This window comes from Saccopteryx bilineata, chromosome 2, assembly GCF_036850765.1.
Source record: "Saccopteryx bilineata isolate mSacBil1 chromosome 2, mSacBil1_pri_phased_curated, whole genome shotgun sequence".
NCBI classification, from domain to species: Eukaryota; Metazoa; Chordata; class Mammalia; order Chiroptera; family Emballonuridae; genus Saccopteryx; species Saccopteryx bilineata.
This window is the reverse complement of record NC_089491.1, coordinates 247144892-247161390: the sequence shown is the minus strand read 5'-3', so window position 1 is coordinate 247161390 and position 16499 is coordinate 247144892. Positions and strand designations below refer to the sequence as shown.

General features: G+C 47.2%; 1 protein-coding gene across 1 annotated transcript in view; it reads left to right on the top strand.

Annotated features, from left to right (window-relative positions):
• Nucleotides 1–16499, top strand: part of GRIK4 (glutamate ionotropic receptor kainate type subunit 4) — a 379418-nt gene that overhangs the window by 324322 nt on the left and 38597 nt on the right. The window contains exon 13 of the mRNA XM_066259819.1: nucleotides 8014–8127. Within this exon, the coding sequence (XP_066115916.1) occupies nucleotides 8014–8127 (114 nt within the window). The remainder of the gene's footprint in view (nucleotides 1–8013; nucleotides 8128–16499) is intronic.

The window sequence follows — 16499 nt, the reverse complement described above, 5'->3', positions numbered from 1 at the left end:
ATTATTACCCCATATTATATGTAGATCAGCAAACTGAGGCTCTGAAGTTAAGTGAACTTGTCCAAGGTCACATGGTTGAGAAGGGGCGGCATCAGGCTCCAAATGTTGATGGGTCCACAACGTGTTCTCTTAATTACTGTGCAGAGGTGCCCTGCATACATACCTCGGTCATCAGATTCTGCTGCGTGGCTCCGTGCCCCGCCCTGGCAGGCAGACCCTGCTCTTCCCTGGCCTCCCCAGGAAGAAATAGCTCTGCTTCAAAGAACCCAAACATGACAGTTCTCTCTGTCATCTGGCTGCCCCTCACTCACGAAAATGAATTTGCACCAAAAGGTCTTATGGCGTTCAACTTACTTATTGCATGGCTTGGCCTCGCTGTTTCAGTTTCTGGCTATAATTGTTATACACTTTCAGGGGTTTATTCACAGATGATTTTTCTCGCCTTCCTATAGCTTGTCAGGAGCAACTGACATCACCCCATTTGTCAGCACGCGTGCCAGGCCTGGCCCGGCCGTGCCAGTGGTGGTGTTGGCAGCTCCAGCAGCAGCCATCTGGGAGCTCGCTCCGCCTCGCCTTTCCAGGACCCATGGAATGATTTCCCGTCTTCTGCAGCCCTCAGATACGCTCCTTTCCAGGACGACAAACCCCTGCTCCAGCTATGTCTACATTTGCAATGTGGGCCACAAAACAAAAACCTAGCTCCCTTTCAATGTCAGCATTTGGTTCATTCAGTGAACTTGGACTGCTCAGAAAGACACTGTCGACTCTTGCTGAACGGATCTCTTATCCAAATCCAGCAGACACCCAGAACCTGACGTCCATGTCCGGATGACAGAAGAAGGGTGACCTGGGGGCCTGGCTGGCTGCCGGGGACTGGTGAATAATGGAACACAGGCAGGAAATCAAAACAGCATAGTGTAGTCAGCAAGCACAGCAAATGGATGATCGGGTGTCAGTCTGGCCAGCTGGGAGTGAGGAGGAGCAGAAGAGCTCAGCTAGAAGAGCTCAGCTTTTGGAACACTCACCAGGCGGGATGGTGCTGCCCAAAGCACAGGCTGGGCCGCGGGGAAGGGACATTCAAGGAATGGACAGAGGGCAGAAGCACACTGCCAGAATCAGGAGCAGCATGATAATAGCAACAGCAGTAAACATTAATGAGCAGTGAATTTTGACGCTGCATCAGGCCTATTAACTCACTTAATCCTTATCACAGCCCCATGAACTGTTGCCATTCATACTCCACCCATGAGAAAACAAGTTCAGAGAGGTCGGTAACTTGCTTATGGTCACACAGCTAGCAAAGGACACGCTTAAACCCAGAGCCCTCTGACGGCTCTGTCACAAAGTACTGGGAGAACATCTCTGTTGAACCTGAAACAGATGCCTCTCATTCTTCTCTGGGTTTTAAGACCCATTTAAGGTGGAAGCGGGCAAGTACCAGAGGGTGATTGCAGCCCCCAGCAGGGAGGTCGGGCTTCGCCCAGGGCTTTGCTGCTGTTTCAGTGAGCAGGGAGCTGACTCCCCAGGAGTTCCGCGGTCTGTTCAGCTGTCTGGACCAGACGAAGGATCTGGACTTTTCTTGGCCAGGTGCAAAGGGAACTTCAGTTTCAACATCCAGATGTTCCTTCTAGCCCTTCTTGAATTAGATGCCACCAGAGTTTACACTCAGGAGACTCTCCAGGGCTGAGTTTTCGTGTCCTGCCTGTGTGAAATGACCCAGCTATGGCACAGTTAATGTGGCCCCTGCAGCCCCTTGTGTGTCCTCTAGGTTTTCTGAACCCCTCGAGTCAATGGAGTGCTCAGTGTCAGGACTGCAGGTGATCGTTCTCTCTTCTATTGGGCAAATCACTTAACTTTTTAAAAATCATTTTTACTGAAATATCCATATATAATCGTTTCAGCCTGATGAATTTTATCACAAAGGGGACATGCTCATGTAATCACCATCAACGTCAAGAAATACGTCATTACCCGCACCTTGAAGACCCTTTGTCCCTGCCCCACAATATGCCCCCTTTGCGCTCAATGCGCACCCCTTCTTCCTCAAAAATAACCATTCTCCTGAACTCAACACCACGTAACTTTGCTTCATTCTCCTCTGAATTGGCTGATGCTGATCTTGAGTTGTTGTGAGGCTCAAAGGCGGCCTTTGAAAAAGAACTTGGGGGGCATTATTATTGGTGGGTCCAAAAGCCATGTCAACAAGGTGGGACATCTCTCTGAAGCAGACCAAATATAGTTCATCACCCAGGAAAAGCAAAGCAGCCACAGGTTTATGACAATACCTCTAGCTCTCCTCGAAAACCTGCAGAGCCCCTGAGAAAACTCCCTACTGCTCTTTGTAATGATTTTTTATTGTGCGTCATAGACTGATGAGAAATGAGAAAAAGACTAGGTGCTATTCAGTTCACAGAGCTTATTAGGTTTTTTTGTGTGTGGCAGAGAGAGAGAGAGAGTCAGAGAGAGGGACAGATAGGGACAGGCAGACAGGAAGGGAGAGAAATGAGAAACATTAATTCTTTGTTGTGGCTCCTTAGTTGTTCATTGATTGATTTCTCATATGTGCCTTGACCGGGGGTGGGGGTGGGCTACAGCAGACTGAGTGACCCCTTGCTCAAGCCAGCGACCTTAGGCTCAATCAGGTGAGCCTTACTCAAACCAGATGAGCCTGTGCTCAAGCTGGTGACCTCGGGGTCTCGAACCTGAGTCCTCTGTGTTCCAGTCCAACACTCTATTCACTGCACCACTGCCCAGTCAGGCTCACAGGACTTATTGTTCAGATCACTTCTCACCCTTGCTGAGAAGCTCAGGGCCTGGTTTCTGGAATCTCTTTTCTGTCTGGCGGGACAGTAGGGGTGCAGAAGCAGTGGAGGGGTTATTATTGGCTCGGAGTGGAGAAGGGGTAAGGGAAGAACCATGGATGCTCTCTATGGTTGTCAGCAATGCTTCCAGAAACTGTTGGTACTTTCTTTTGCCCAACAGAAACAGTCCTAAGAACCAGCCTGAGAGCCATACCATTCCTAACGACAGGGCTGACACGGGGGAAGGGAAAGACAAGACAAGACAGCACCACAAACTAGTGGTGCTGTCGGATTTCAACAGCCACCATTCAGAGTGAACCACACCTTGAACTCTAGACTCTTCTCCTAATTGCCTACTCGTCATCACTATGAAGATGCTTAATAGGGAGCTCCTTCTCCACTTGTTTAAAGTTGACCTCCTCTTTGAATGGACCCTGAAGAGCAGGTGGAGTTGCTGGTTGGATGTTCCAGGCATAGGAAATGGCTCATGTAGGAAAGGACAAGGTGTATTTGAGAGGCAGCTGAACTAGAAAGGTCGAAGGGCCCACAGGGAGTGCTGGGAACTGAGGCTGAACTCACAGGAGGGGCTGATCACACCACAGGGCCTGACTCCCAGGCGGGGCTTTACGGAAGTGGACAGCCTGAGGAATTTTTAAGAGGATGGACAGGTATAGGTGTAATGGCTTATTGGAAAAAGATGATTACTAACTACCATTAACTGAGCACCCATATATTACCATGCCTGTGTTTGCTCACCCCTGCATCCTTGCACACTGCCTGGAGCAGGGCCAAGAATCAGGAGAAAGCAGGAGGAATACTGAGCATTAAAGAGGAGGGGGCCACTGGGAAGGGAGGGCAGTAGCTTCTGCAGATAGTCCCTGCCCCCTCAAGATCAAGGAAGGGCCGAGCCCAGGACACAGAGCCCAGGACACAGTGCTTCCGAGGGGGGGGGGGTCCCTGATGGGCTCAGTGGCCCATGTGACCCTCAGCCAGGCATTCAGCTAGAGACTAATGCGTGTTGTCCCCCCGCGGAAAGCCAAACTTGCTGCACCCAGAGCTCCTTCCTCTCTGTTGTTTATGGATAACGCCAGCCACATTCTTGTGGGAATGCCATAAACCTTCTCCCTATATAGGGAATCTCTGGAGGCAATTACTTTAGAAAGAAGGTTTCCAGGAACACTCAGTACCCCCTTAAGCTGTGTAGCATTTTCTCTTCCAACTGTAGCCCCCCCAAAGCTTCCCAGAGTTAGGTAACACAATTATAGAGTTAAGTAAGTGACAGCAGAGAATGTGAGGCACTGTGGGGACTGTCACAGGTGAAACAAGATGTGTGCCCACGTGACTTGCAGAGCAGTAGAGAGCTGCTGTGTGGAGGGCCGGCTGGCCTCCGCAGAGGACAGAAAGTGGGGGGAAGGCGGATGGGGGTGGACAATGTGAAAAAAAGCCAGAGAATAAAGATTGGAGGCTGATCAGCAACAACAATGCAGTGGACACGAGAATTTGGGGAAGCTGGGGAGGTCATTTAATACACTGGCCCCAAAGGTGAATCATGTAACACGAGGAAGAGACCCTGGGAAATGACTAGGTTTGGTTTCCAAGCTAGGTGTCAATTTCCCCTGAGCTCCCAAGTGAGGGACAGAAGCCCAAGGGGATTCTTATCTGAGGTTTCAGAGACAGGCAGTCATTACCAGGGAAGCACTGCTGTGCGAGTGTCCCAGGTCACCTGGCAAAGGCCCGAGGTCCTCAGCCCTGCATGGAGGCAGACTAGGCCTGATGGTGCGCCTGCCCCCAGACATCTCTACGGTTCATAATGGCTTAACGCGTTGTCTCCAGAGGCCCTTTTGAGAATATCATCATCGTCACGTTCATCATCATCATCATTATCACCTTTGCCATGATCCTAACAGCAAATATTTGTTGGGGACTTACTTTAAAACAGGCCCCATTTACAACCATTGTCCCATTTACTTTCTCAGCAATTCCAGTGTGTAGGTGCTATTATTATTCCCACTTCTTATATGAGCAAACTGAGACTTAGAGGGGTCAAAAGCCTAGGCCTAGGGTCACACAGCAAATAATTGTGTGACAGAGTGCAGACAGGTCTGCCCCACACTGGAGGCTGTCTCAGGGACAGCCGAGTTGGTGTGGCGGGACTCTGCGGTGTGTACAGTTCATTCGGCTCTTCCACAGCCATCGGCTCTGTTGGCTCCCATGTACTATCGATAGGCAGGCGCTGCTTCCTTATACAGCCCGGTGAGATGAGTCCCAGAGAGCACAGATGAGTTGGCATGGACATGTGGTCAGCAAGAGGCAGAGACAGGTCTTCTGAGCCACCCCGTCCTCTGTCCTCTTGTTTGCTGGGCTCTGTGTAAGGGCGCTGCTGCCCAGTGGGCAGAGGCGGGGCTCCGGCAGCTGGAGGTCTGCACTGTGGTGCCAGGGCCCTGCGGGGTGGGGGTGGGTGGAGGAATGGGGTTTTGTCTGAAAGGGGGCAACAGGCGCCCAGAAGAGAAGGAAAGGGAACCAGTAAAGCGTTGTTTGTTTCAGATCGGGCAGGAGCTGGCGCTGCCATCAGTCATCCAGCTGTGCAGGTGGCGGTCTCAGGGAACTGCGGGAGGATGGTGGTCTCAGGCAGATGCAGACCCAGCTGCTGTGAATTCCATTGTCCTGCTCCAGGCCATGCTGTCCTGGGAGGGGAGCAGCAGCCACACTGAGACCGTGGGCATTGACAGCAACGGGGCAGTTGCCTGCCCCTTGTTAACTTTATGAGGTAAAGAATAATGTGTTCTGGATGTCACCTCCAGGCTGGCTCCAGCCCACCTTCCCCATGTAAATTCCACAAACATCCAGGAGATTTTTTTAAAAAAAGGCATCTCAGAAACAGAACAGGAAGCTCTGCAAAGAACACTTCCAATCAAAAGTAAGGAGAGAGGTCTTTGTCTCAAAGGAATTGATTGTACTTGACACCCGTATGGACGCACACGAGTGAACACACACACGCACACACACCACACACACACACACACACAGCACACATACATACAGCATATACACATGCACATACACATGCACATAGCACAGCACACACACATAAACATGCACACATATACATACAGCACACACACAGAGCACAGTACACACATACACATGCACACACATACATAGAGCACACACACATACACATATATACAGCACACACATACACACACATACACATGTGCGCGCACATACATACAGCACACACATACACACAGCACACACATGCACACACACACATACATACACACAGCACACACACAGCACATGACACACCAGGAACATCGTGACACATACGAAGCCAGGCCAGGTTCCCTTTATGGGTCCTCCTCCTTTTTCTTCTCTGGCTCTTCTTTTCTTTCCGGTTTCCCAGCCCCCTAGGGATACACTACCAGACCTGCTCCCTCCAAGGTTTAGCACCTTCCTGACCTTATTGGCTTTCCTTCCCTAACTGAAAATCTCCCTGCCTGGGGTCCCGGTTAGCTGCTGCCCCTAGCCTGACAGTTTCCTCCTCAAAGCTCGTTCTCCTCCAACACTCGATTCTGCTGATCGCGGCCATCCTCTTGAACAAAACAGAGGCCAATTAAAACTAAGTTCTACTTCTTCAAGCCAGGAAAAGTGAAAGCGTGGGATTTTAGAGCTGGAAAGAGCTTACAGAGCATCTGGCTGAGCCCTGGCCTTTTACAGTGGAGGGAGCGGAGGCCCAGAGAGGGGAATAACTTGCCCAAGGTCTCAGGGAGTCTGTGGCCCAGCTGCGAGGAGAGCCGGGTCTTCCGATGTCCTATGTCCTGCCCTTTCCACTGGAGAGCATGGTGCAAGTGACCAGGAAGTGGGAGGGCTTGGATGCGCTGTCATTGTGCCCACACATCCCTCAGCTACCCACGCCGGCGATTGCTAGCATTTTTACACTTCTAGCCCCCTTCCATTGTTAGTTGGGCTCCGAGGCACATTATCTCCTCATCTAAGACTGCTTTATTGCATAATGCCTTTTTTAAACTAAAGTGAACACACGTTTATTGGAATAACCTGATCCCACAAGGTTGTTGCTGATACCCTGGGGCACATTAAAGCCAAAGTAGATGATTACTGTTCTATACCCAGTCAGTTCAACATAAGAAACAACCACAAAACCTCCACAGTTTCTTTCAGCTTGTCACTTACCTTTTCAGTCTCATCCCTGACTTCTCTACCCCCAACTTACTGTTGACTAGAGACAAAGGAAATAATGACAGGTTGGTGGCAATGACTGGCAGTGTCCACACGAGGCAGCTTTTCTGTTTGGCCCCATTGTGGGATGTGTCTACTTGTGAACAGACAAAAATGCCCAGTCCACGTTTGGGGGCAAACACTCTCCCCGGGTCCCTGTCATTCTGCATGTGTCCCAGGAGAGGGTCCTTCTGGGATGCTATTCATTTCCAGCTTTGTCTCTGCATGGAATTGTGTGACCATGGTGTCATTGGTGGCCAACATGGATACACTTGTGAAAAGATTTCTGAGTTTCAATCGAAAGTGTGCCTCTGTGGAGAAAAGCTGAGTATAGGGAAGGAAACCTGAAGATAAGTTGTGGACTTTGGTTAATCGATTTGGACAACTTATATATTTTTAAAAATAATCAGATAAAGGACTGGATGCTGTGTGTACCTCTTATCAGTGTTGGTTTTCCTAACATTTTCTTCAATGTCTTTATTCCAACCAATTTTCTTTTTGCCTCTTCCTCCTCCCAAAATCTGGCCAGGGCCGGGCTGCTGATCTTTTATCAGCCGCACACGGTACTAGTATTGCCCTGCTGGGCCTTGTGGTTGACTTAGCTCAGTGAATTTTTATTCAACAAATAATAAGTTGAATAAAAACACTACTCAATGTTGAGAATCCAGGAAACCTACCTACCAGTTTTTCCCATTGAAACCCCTACTCTAAGGCATATGAGTCTATCCCTGAACAGTCCATGGTGATCCCTCCTGCTTTTTTACTAACTTAGTATTGTGAGGGGGCTAACCTCAAATGAACATAGTGGTCATTCAGGACTTGGATATGCTGTCACTGCTTAGAGTCACTCCCACTGCACTGAAGCCAGAGCAGAGTAGCATCTCCCCAGTAGCGATGGCCTCTGGTCACAAGTCCTGATGCCCCCATCTCCCGTGGCCACCCCACTGATGGGCTCTTTCTCTGTCCCTTTCAGAAGGCAGATCTGGCCGTGGCGGGCCTCACCATTACTGCAGAGCGGGAGAAGGTGATTGATTTCTCGAAGCCATTCATGACCCTGGGAATTAGCATTCTTTACCGAGTTCATATGGTAAGCACGTATGTCATTAATCTTTTTTGCATGCAAACACCAAGTTATATGGTAATAAAGAATGAGTTGTGGAAATATTTAGATTTCAAGACTTAGAAGCAAATGTGCTGGGCTGTTATTTTCCCCCACTAGCTGCATGGATTTGCAAACGGGAAAGATGGGAAAGTCACACTTGTCGGCTTTCCTGTCAGAATTCCTTCTGCCTCATTGAATAGCGATGGCCAAGAGTAACTGTCCAACCCTTGGTGCATAGTGGCTGGGTGGGTGATTGGCCCTGTGGGTCACTCTGCTTCCTCCTAAGGGACAAGGCCCACAGCACAGATAAGTCATCCTAGCATTCTCCAAGACGTCACTGACTTAATCCCATCTCTGTTCACTCTGAGCTGTGTGTCTGGTGAGGGAATACAGCCTCCTTCTGTTATCTGTACTGTTGACTAAAGAGGAGGTAACTTAATGTCATTTGTCCCTGGCATGTCCCCTCTTCTGAATACTTAAAAAAAAAAAAGGCTGTCCCTGGTTAGGTTGACTAGAATGGGTATCAAATGAGTTTGTGATAGCACGTGAATGGACAGCAAAGGAGGGACATGACATCGAAGTACACTGGCTGGTGGGGGTGGGGCACGGAAGAGGAGCCCTGACTGCGCCTCAGACACGAAGCGGGCAGGCACTGCATGGCCAGCACTCAGTTTACTTTACCGAGATTTCCTACTAAGCTGGGAGAACCTTCCTCTCATCTTTTTATCCAAAAAGATAAAAAGTAGGTCAAGGAGATTACCTTGATAATGTGGGTGGCGTTGTCGAATCGGTTGAACTCCTTTGGAGCAAAAGCAGGCTTCCTGAAAGAGAAGGAATTCTGCCTCAAGACAATCACATGGGAAAGCTGCCCAAGGCCCTGCCCGCGTGGTTCAATAGTGGAGTGCCCACCCAGCATGCGTGGGTCCTGGGTTTGATTCCGGTCAGGACACATGGGAAAAGCAACCATCTGTTTCTCCACCACTCCTCCTCCCCTTTCACCCTCTCTCTTTCTTTACTTCCCAAAGCCATGGTTCGATGGCTTTGAGCACATCGGCCTCAGGCCCTGAGGATGGCTCTGTGCAGCCTCTGCCTCAGGCACTAAAAATAGCTCGATTGCAAGCATGGCCCCAGATGGGCAGAGCATTGGCCCCTGATGGGGGTTGTTGGGTGGATCCTGGTTGGGGTGCATGCAGGAGTCTGTTTCTCTATCTCCCCTCCTCTCACTTGGAAAAGGAAAGAAAAAGAAAAGGAAAAGCTGCCCAAGCCTCTAGCCTGCTAGCTTACCACACAGATTGGATTTACCAGCGACCACAATCACATAAGCTAATTCCTTAAATCTCTTTATACACATACGTGCACACGCATGCACACACACACCCTTCTGCTTCTTTTTCTCTGGAGAACCCTAGCTGACATAGTTTCCCTGTCTGGTCAGGATTGCTCCCCTCTTCTAGCCTCCATACAGAGGCATGAGCATGCCACACAGCCACTCAGGTTGATTTCTAACAGGGGCTAAGCTAAGACAAAATGGAGTGCTGGCACGAACAGCTCACACGAAGCAGAACTGACAGTTTTTGCATTTAGTCAACAAATATTCACTGAGTGCATTTTTCTGTGTGCAAGGCAGTGTGCTTAGAAGGCACACAGAAGTCAGCCAGAGAGAGAACAACTCTGAACCACCTAACCCAGTGGGACCTGGTGAGAACAGGTTAGAGATGTACTCTGCTGCATCTTAAGCCAAAGAGGCATCAGCAAGAAGAGCTGATGCCAAAGGATTACCTGGCAGATCCACCACAAGAGCCTAAAGACACAGTTACAAAGAGAAGCTGTCCTAATACAACAGTGTTAAGTTAATGAAATTAGAAGCCAAATACTGGGTGTTCATTATCTTGCGAGTTTTCTCCAGATGACATTTATCTGTGAGCAACAATATAACTAAAATTATTTGTAATCGTTAAGGACCCAGAATTTCTTAGTCTTGTGTCTATGAGGTCACCTATGTCATGAGTGATTATTAGCAAAAAGCAACCAAACCTATGTGCAAAAGTAAAAATAATCCCCAGGTGTAAATGCCTAGTGAAGATTTACTGCAGAACCCTCCAAAATAATAAGGGATGACAGGTATGTCTCTGAAGTCTAAAGATAACCAGAAACCATTTGTGAATTTCCAGCAATCTAAGATTTTCTAGGCTTTTTCATGCATGTGGATCATCAAGAGTGTATTATGGGATACTTTCCTTCCTCCCAGCCTTGGGGTAGAAACTCTGTGTTCAGGTAGAAATAAGGACCCAAATCAGAAGAATGTTTTTCTCTTTTTTCCACTTATACTCTTCCTGCCACTCAGAGGCTGGCTAGGGACTCTGGCTTTGGTGTTTGTTACTCTTGACCCCTCCCACTTTTTAAAACGCTCTGTTCCTAGAATTTAAATCATTGTTTTCTTCTGCTGTTACTCCGGCCTCTCTGATTATTGCCTTCTCCATCATTATGTATGCTGGCGCGCTCTCTCTCTCTCTCTCTCTCTCTCTCTCTCTCGTCTGTGGCCCTTTGTTGTTTTCACTCTACTGACTCCCTGTCTGGGTAATCTCACCCACCCCCAAACCTGTACATCGAACCCGGGCTGCTTCCCTGGGTCCTGGTAGCCTATTTCTAACACATTGCTAGACATGTCCACCTGAGTGTCGCTCAGGCACCTCAAACAGTGTCCCCACTGCATTCGGTACATTTCTCCTTCCTCCCTTCTGCCCCATATCGGATCATGGCCCCTGCATCCAGTTACCTAATCTGCCCTTCACTTTTATTATTTCACATGTTCAGTGGGTCAACTCCCTCCTAAATGGCAAAAGTAGGTTTACAGTTGTTCATATGGAAAAAGAGATCAGATTATGATTATTACACAAAAAAAGAATAAACACCGTGTTTCATGTATTCACAACTGAAAACCTACTTTGCCCACCCCTATACTGTCCCTACTCCATCTGCCTTGGTCCAGGTTTTTCTCTCTAACCTGAACGGCTGGCATTCCAGTGGTCTGTATCCTCCTTGAGGACAGGGCGTTTCTTCCTCATCCCTGTGTCCCCAGCAGAGGGCCACCGTCATGAGCGTGCATGAAGAAGTGCTAGAATGAAAAACATGGACTTAGGAGTCAGACTGCCTGGGTTTATTCCCAAATTTGACACTTACTAACTGCATGTCACATGTTTCTCACGTTTCTTCATTTGTAAATAGATTGTCATTCAAATTTAAAGTGGATACATATATATATATATAATACATATATAATACATATATGACAGTACTTGACACGTGCACAATGCAGCTGTGATATTTATATAATAAATGTATGTGAATTGCTCCCCACTGCAGTCCATCCTCTATTCATACTGCAGCTTGAGAGTTGTGTTTAAATTTTTATTTATTTATTTTTACAAATGTCATCATTTCAGCCTCTTACTTAAAATCATTCACTGGCTACCCATCACTTACAAGAAAAGGTACAGCCTGCTTAGCATGGAGAATGAAGACCATATCTCCTGTCTTGTTTCTAGTTCTTCACCTGTGGGCCCCTTCACCCCACAGTGCTGAGTGCGTTTTTATCCTGTCAGTCTCTCCTGCCTCCTTCTCTAGGTTCATACTCATCTTCTTGTCTCTCAACCATCTAACAAACTCTTCCTTAGTTTTTAATACCCAGTTCAAATGGCACCTGCTCTTCAATGTGACTCCACTAGATGGAGTTGATTGCTTCTTTCTCTGAGCTTCTACCCTCTGCTATACCTCTATAACAGCATTTATATGTTGCATTATCTCTTTCTTTGGTTCTCTCTCTATATATATATAAATCCTAGTGGGAGATGCATTGAGGAAAAAGTGCCCTCTTGTGAGACCGTACATTTTTATGGTATGAATTTTGGTATGGAAAATGTGGTCATTCCAACGTGCACTGTGTACTTGATAACTAAGGAAGAAAGGAAGAGAAGGAGGTAGGTGCCCTGTGAGCCTGTGGACAGTGAATGCCACTTTCCTTTGTGGCTCATGGTTGGGCAGCTCTGAGCTCCACGAGCTTGATTTTTGTTAAGATTCGTGACCTAAATAAATTTTTTTCTGGACTTTACCACATTAATCTTGAGAACGAAAAGAGGTGGGGGACAAGTGTTGCAGGCAGCCCACATACGTCTTCTGCTCAGGCCTGGCCATGCCTGCCATCTGAACTCACTGCCCTTTCTCTGTCTGATGCCTACATAATGCCACACACTGTACACCCATGTGAGAAGGCAGCAGAGTCCCTGGGCGGAGACACAGAGAACCCAGCCTTTAGAATCTGGGGCATCCTCAGTACTCCAAATATGGAAGTCAAATGACAAGATAGCTGAGGTTCAAGACTTTTTTGATGTCTTTGGCATACAAACTATGTCTTCTTATCGAGAAGTTTAGTATTTCATATAGCAGTAATACTTCCAGGATGTTTTGCAGTCCGGGACTTTATGGTACTGGTGCATCACATAAACTCTCAAATAGCTGTGTGAATTGAGGGGAGAAGTGCATAGAAACACAAAAGACATTTGTATTTGACATTGGAGTATATAATTTAGTTTTCTCTCTTTTTTTCTGCAACAGCAATTTGCCTAATGATGTTGTGCTCAAACTAATATTGAAGTAGGTTTGTATTCCTCAAGCACACCCTGACCATTGTAGCAAGGCACCATCTGAGTGTGCTAGAAACCAGCCTAGCAGTCGAAATTTGGCTCATATGATCCCCAAATGGATAATCATGTTTAAAAAAGTCAGCATTGACCTATTCAAGGCGGTTGGGTATGTGTCCAGAATAGTGGTATGTTGACTGACATCTGTCAGGTGGCTCCTTATTTTATGAAGCACTTTTGCATACGGCCTCTGGCTCAATGCAGCAATCCCAAGGCAGGCAGTATGAGTCCCATTTTACATGAGTGGCTTCTGAGGCTGGCCGTGGCTAGTGGTGCAATGGAAGCGAGGAAAGGAGTGCAGTGGTGGAGGTCACACTGCACCCAAATTTTCTGTCTCCAAATCCATATGCTCCCGACTTCCTATCTGTATGGTATAGTCGTGTATTTCTCTGTGTCAAGGCCATATATTAAGTGATCTTTCAAGATCTTTTCTATTCTAAGGATACTCTCTAGGACCCCATATCAGGTCCCAAACCTGTCAGAGCATTAAAGACTCCCTTTAGAATGTGAGTTTACTATTCTTCCTCTTTAATGTCTGGTTCTGTCTTTGATTAACAAATGGAAAAGGTTCACATTCTCTTATTTTTCTCTTCTCAGCTATTGGCTAGAGTTACCTCTTTTAGTAAAAGTAAACAAACAAACAAACAAAAACAGTGATTAAAAATGAGAAAGACATTAATGCCAACATTAAATTAAGTGCCTGGCATTTTTGCTGGATGTATTACCTCTTTCTCAAGAAGGTCTGGTTGCATTTCAGAAAGACTGTGGAGGAAAATGGAGACCAATGTGAAGTAAACCAGTGGTTCATTTCTAGTATTGCTTAATATTCTGCTACAAGAAAACAGAAAATGAATAGAGATTTAGTCCTTACAACTAAGGAACATGATAGCCTATGGTGGAGATATGGCTTCCTGAATCATTTTAATATTGATTATTTTTGAGTGCTTCTCTCAAGCTGAAAGCATTTTGTCAACATTAGTTTAGTAATTCGCACATTCCCCCTTCATGTTGATTGTGGTGTTCTATTTATTCTATGGAAAAGAAAAATAGCACCCGGAGAAGTTGAGTGGTTTGCCTGGGATCGTTCAGCAAGACAAGGTCCGTGCCAGGGTTTGAATTTAGGTCTCCTCACAGCAGATTTCCAACAAACAGAGTGAAAATAGATAACGCTGCATCTGGGTTATATATAGACAACAAACCCATCTGGGTGTTTTATGGACGAGGACTTAATTGCTTACTGTTATTTTTTCCTTTTTGAAATCAGAAGTGAGTAGTGTATGCTAACTCAAAATATCATCAAGACAATTCACGGCAGACACACCGCGGGAGGCCATCCATGGGTTCCCAGGTTGAAACAAGAAGAAATCATGTTCTTCTGCCTCTCCCAGAAGGAGTAATGGAGACTGTTGTCTTACTCAAGAGTGTTTTATTGACCACTGACCACTGCTGGGAATTGAAGGGTACTTCTCTATAAATTGCCCTTTAGTTCCAAAGGGCAAAGCCAGGTGGAGAAGGTGTCAAGCCTTTGTCATTGGCTCTACTGGGGAGGGTTGGAGGATAGGGAAGGAAGAACACTGGGTGTAGGGAAATGGTGAGTAGGGTGCACAGCCCTTACACAAGCGCAAGAGAACCCATTGCAAACACATTTGACCCACTCTCTCTGTCTGGAAAGGCGGAGGGAGGACTGAGTTCACAGGTGGGAATCGCTGGCTTCTAAGAGCCATCCTTCCAGAAGAGAGCCTGCTCTTGCCCTGATGGCTTCCCTGGGGAGCCCTGGGGAATCCTATGATTCATATGTTATAACCCACAGAAACTCCAGGAGTTGTGGAAAATGACTGTAACCAGATGGCATTCTCCCTAAGCATCTTCAGCATCTGTCACTGCAGGATAGAAAATAGTATTTCTTGTCCATTGAGGGAGCATCAACTTAAAAATAGGTTTCCCTCCTTGTCACACACCACCTCCCTCCTCCCTGTTCATTCCTAATTACCATTAGACAGAGGGGGCACACACACATATGTAGCCCTTCCTATGTGTCATTGACTTCCCAAAACAACCCCACGGGGTAGGTTTTATTATTATCCTCATGTACAAAAGGAAACAGAGGCCCAGGGAAGTTGAGTAATGTGGCCAGTGTCACACAGTTTGTAGCGGTAGAGCCAGGATTCAGTCCTGGGCAGTCCGGCTCCAGAGCCTGTGTTCCGGTCACGGCTTGTCCTGCGTTACCCGCCTCTTATGCATTTGGCTCCAGACTCTGGGAAGCAGTTGCGTTCTTACTAGAATGTCATTTCTTCCAGTACACATAGAATGAAGTATCGGTGAATTAATATATTTCTATTTGTTAAGGATAAGAGGAGTTTTCTACGTACAAAGGGAGGTCAGTACCACTGCATGGTCCATGGGCAGCTCCACTGCTCGCACTCAAGAACCTCACCATGCTGGGACTGGCCAGTGGGGACCAGCCCTTTGGGTCCCTGCCACCATCAGACAGCGTCATCAAGGATGCTGGCTCTCATGTGCTCAGTCTGAAGCACAGTAAACCATCAAGGGAAGTAGTTCTAATTCTGGTGCCATCTAATTCTTAATCCCACCTGCGGGGCTTGACCTGTCCTAAAGATTCAGGGCATTGACTATCTATAACCAGTCATCTACCTTTATCAGAAGGAGCCGTCCCAACTTGCAGTCAACAGAGAGGTGTACTAATCAATATAAATGCCTACAGATACAACAGAGTCACAGGAAATAATGATGGCTAGAAATAAGTACATAATGTTTAAGAGTACTTTAAGGGGGTGAGATGGAGTAGGTTGGGACCCTGCTGGCATTGGGGAGAAGGTGTAGAATCAGTTAGGGACATTATTGGAGCAAGTTGCCAAGATGAAAAGGAGATGTGGTACAGCTGCCATTTGAATGGCGGACAACATGGCACCCATGGCACAGCCTGCCAGGGGAGCACTGAAGCCACCACCAGTGATTTCAGCCAGGCACTTAACCTCCCCGGGTCAACACCCACTCTGGGCTCTTCCATCGGTCAATATGGAGACCTGGGTACTGAAATCCAGAGAACATCGTGCGGCACTTTGGGCTCTTCAGAAGAAAAGTGTCACCATCATCTATCTTTTGGGTTCAGGACAATCTATTATTTGGAAGAAATGCCTATGGCATGTGACATCTGATTTGCTCCAAACACCAGTAACTCAATGCCTCAGGAAGGAAGCAATCTAAAACATCCCCATAGGAAAAAAAAATGGTCGTCCTTCAGAGCCTCGCAAGTCACATCCTTCTCTTTGGCACCCCAGAAACTGCTTGGGCTGTGCCCAAGCCAAGCCTGTGTGAGCTCAGACCCAAATCTCAAATGACTGCCCATTCTTTGCTCTCTGGTTGGCGTCAGTCAATCGCAAGTGGAATCAGATGTTGTCTTGCCAGTGTGACTGATCTGTTTTCAGCGGAGCGGTGTTTATATCTTGATCATTCTTATTTGTGGGATGTTCTGTGTGTTATAACTTGAGTCTCTAGGAATTTTTCCCATGGCTGTGCATCACTCCTTATCACCCATAACCAAATACGGCGGCTCTAAACAGCGCTGTCGTTTTCCTCTGTTTCGCTCGCTGTGATATAATCAGGTATAGATTTCTGACATTGAGCATGTAATGGGGTTTC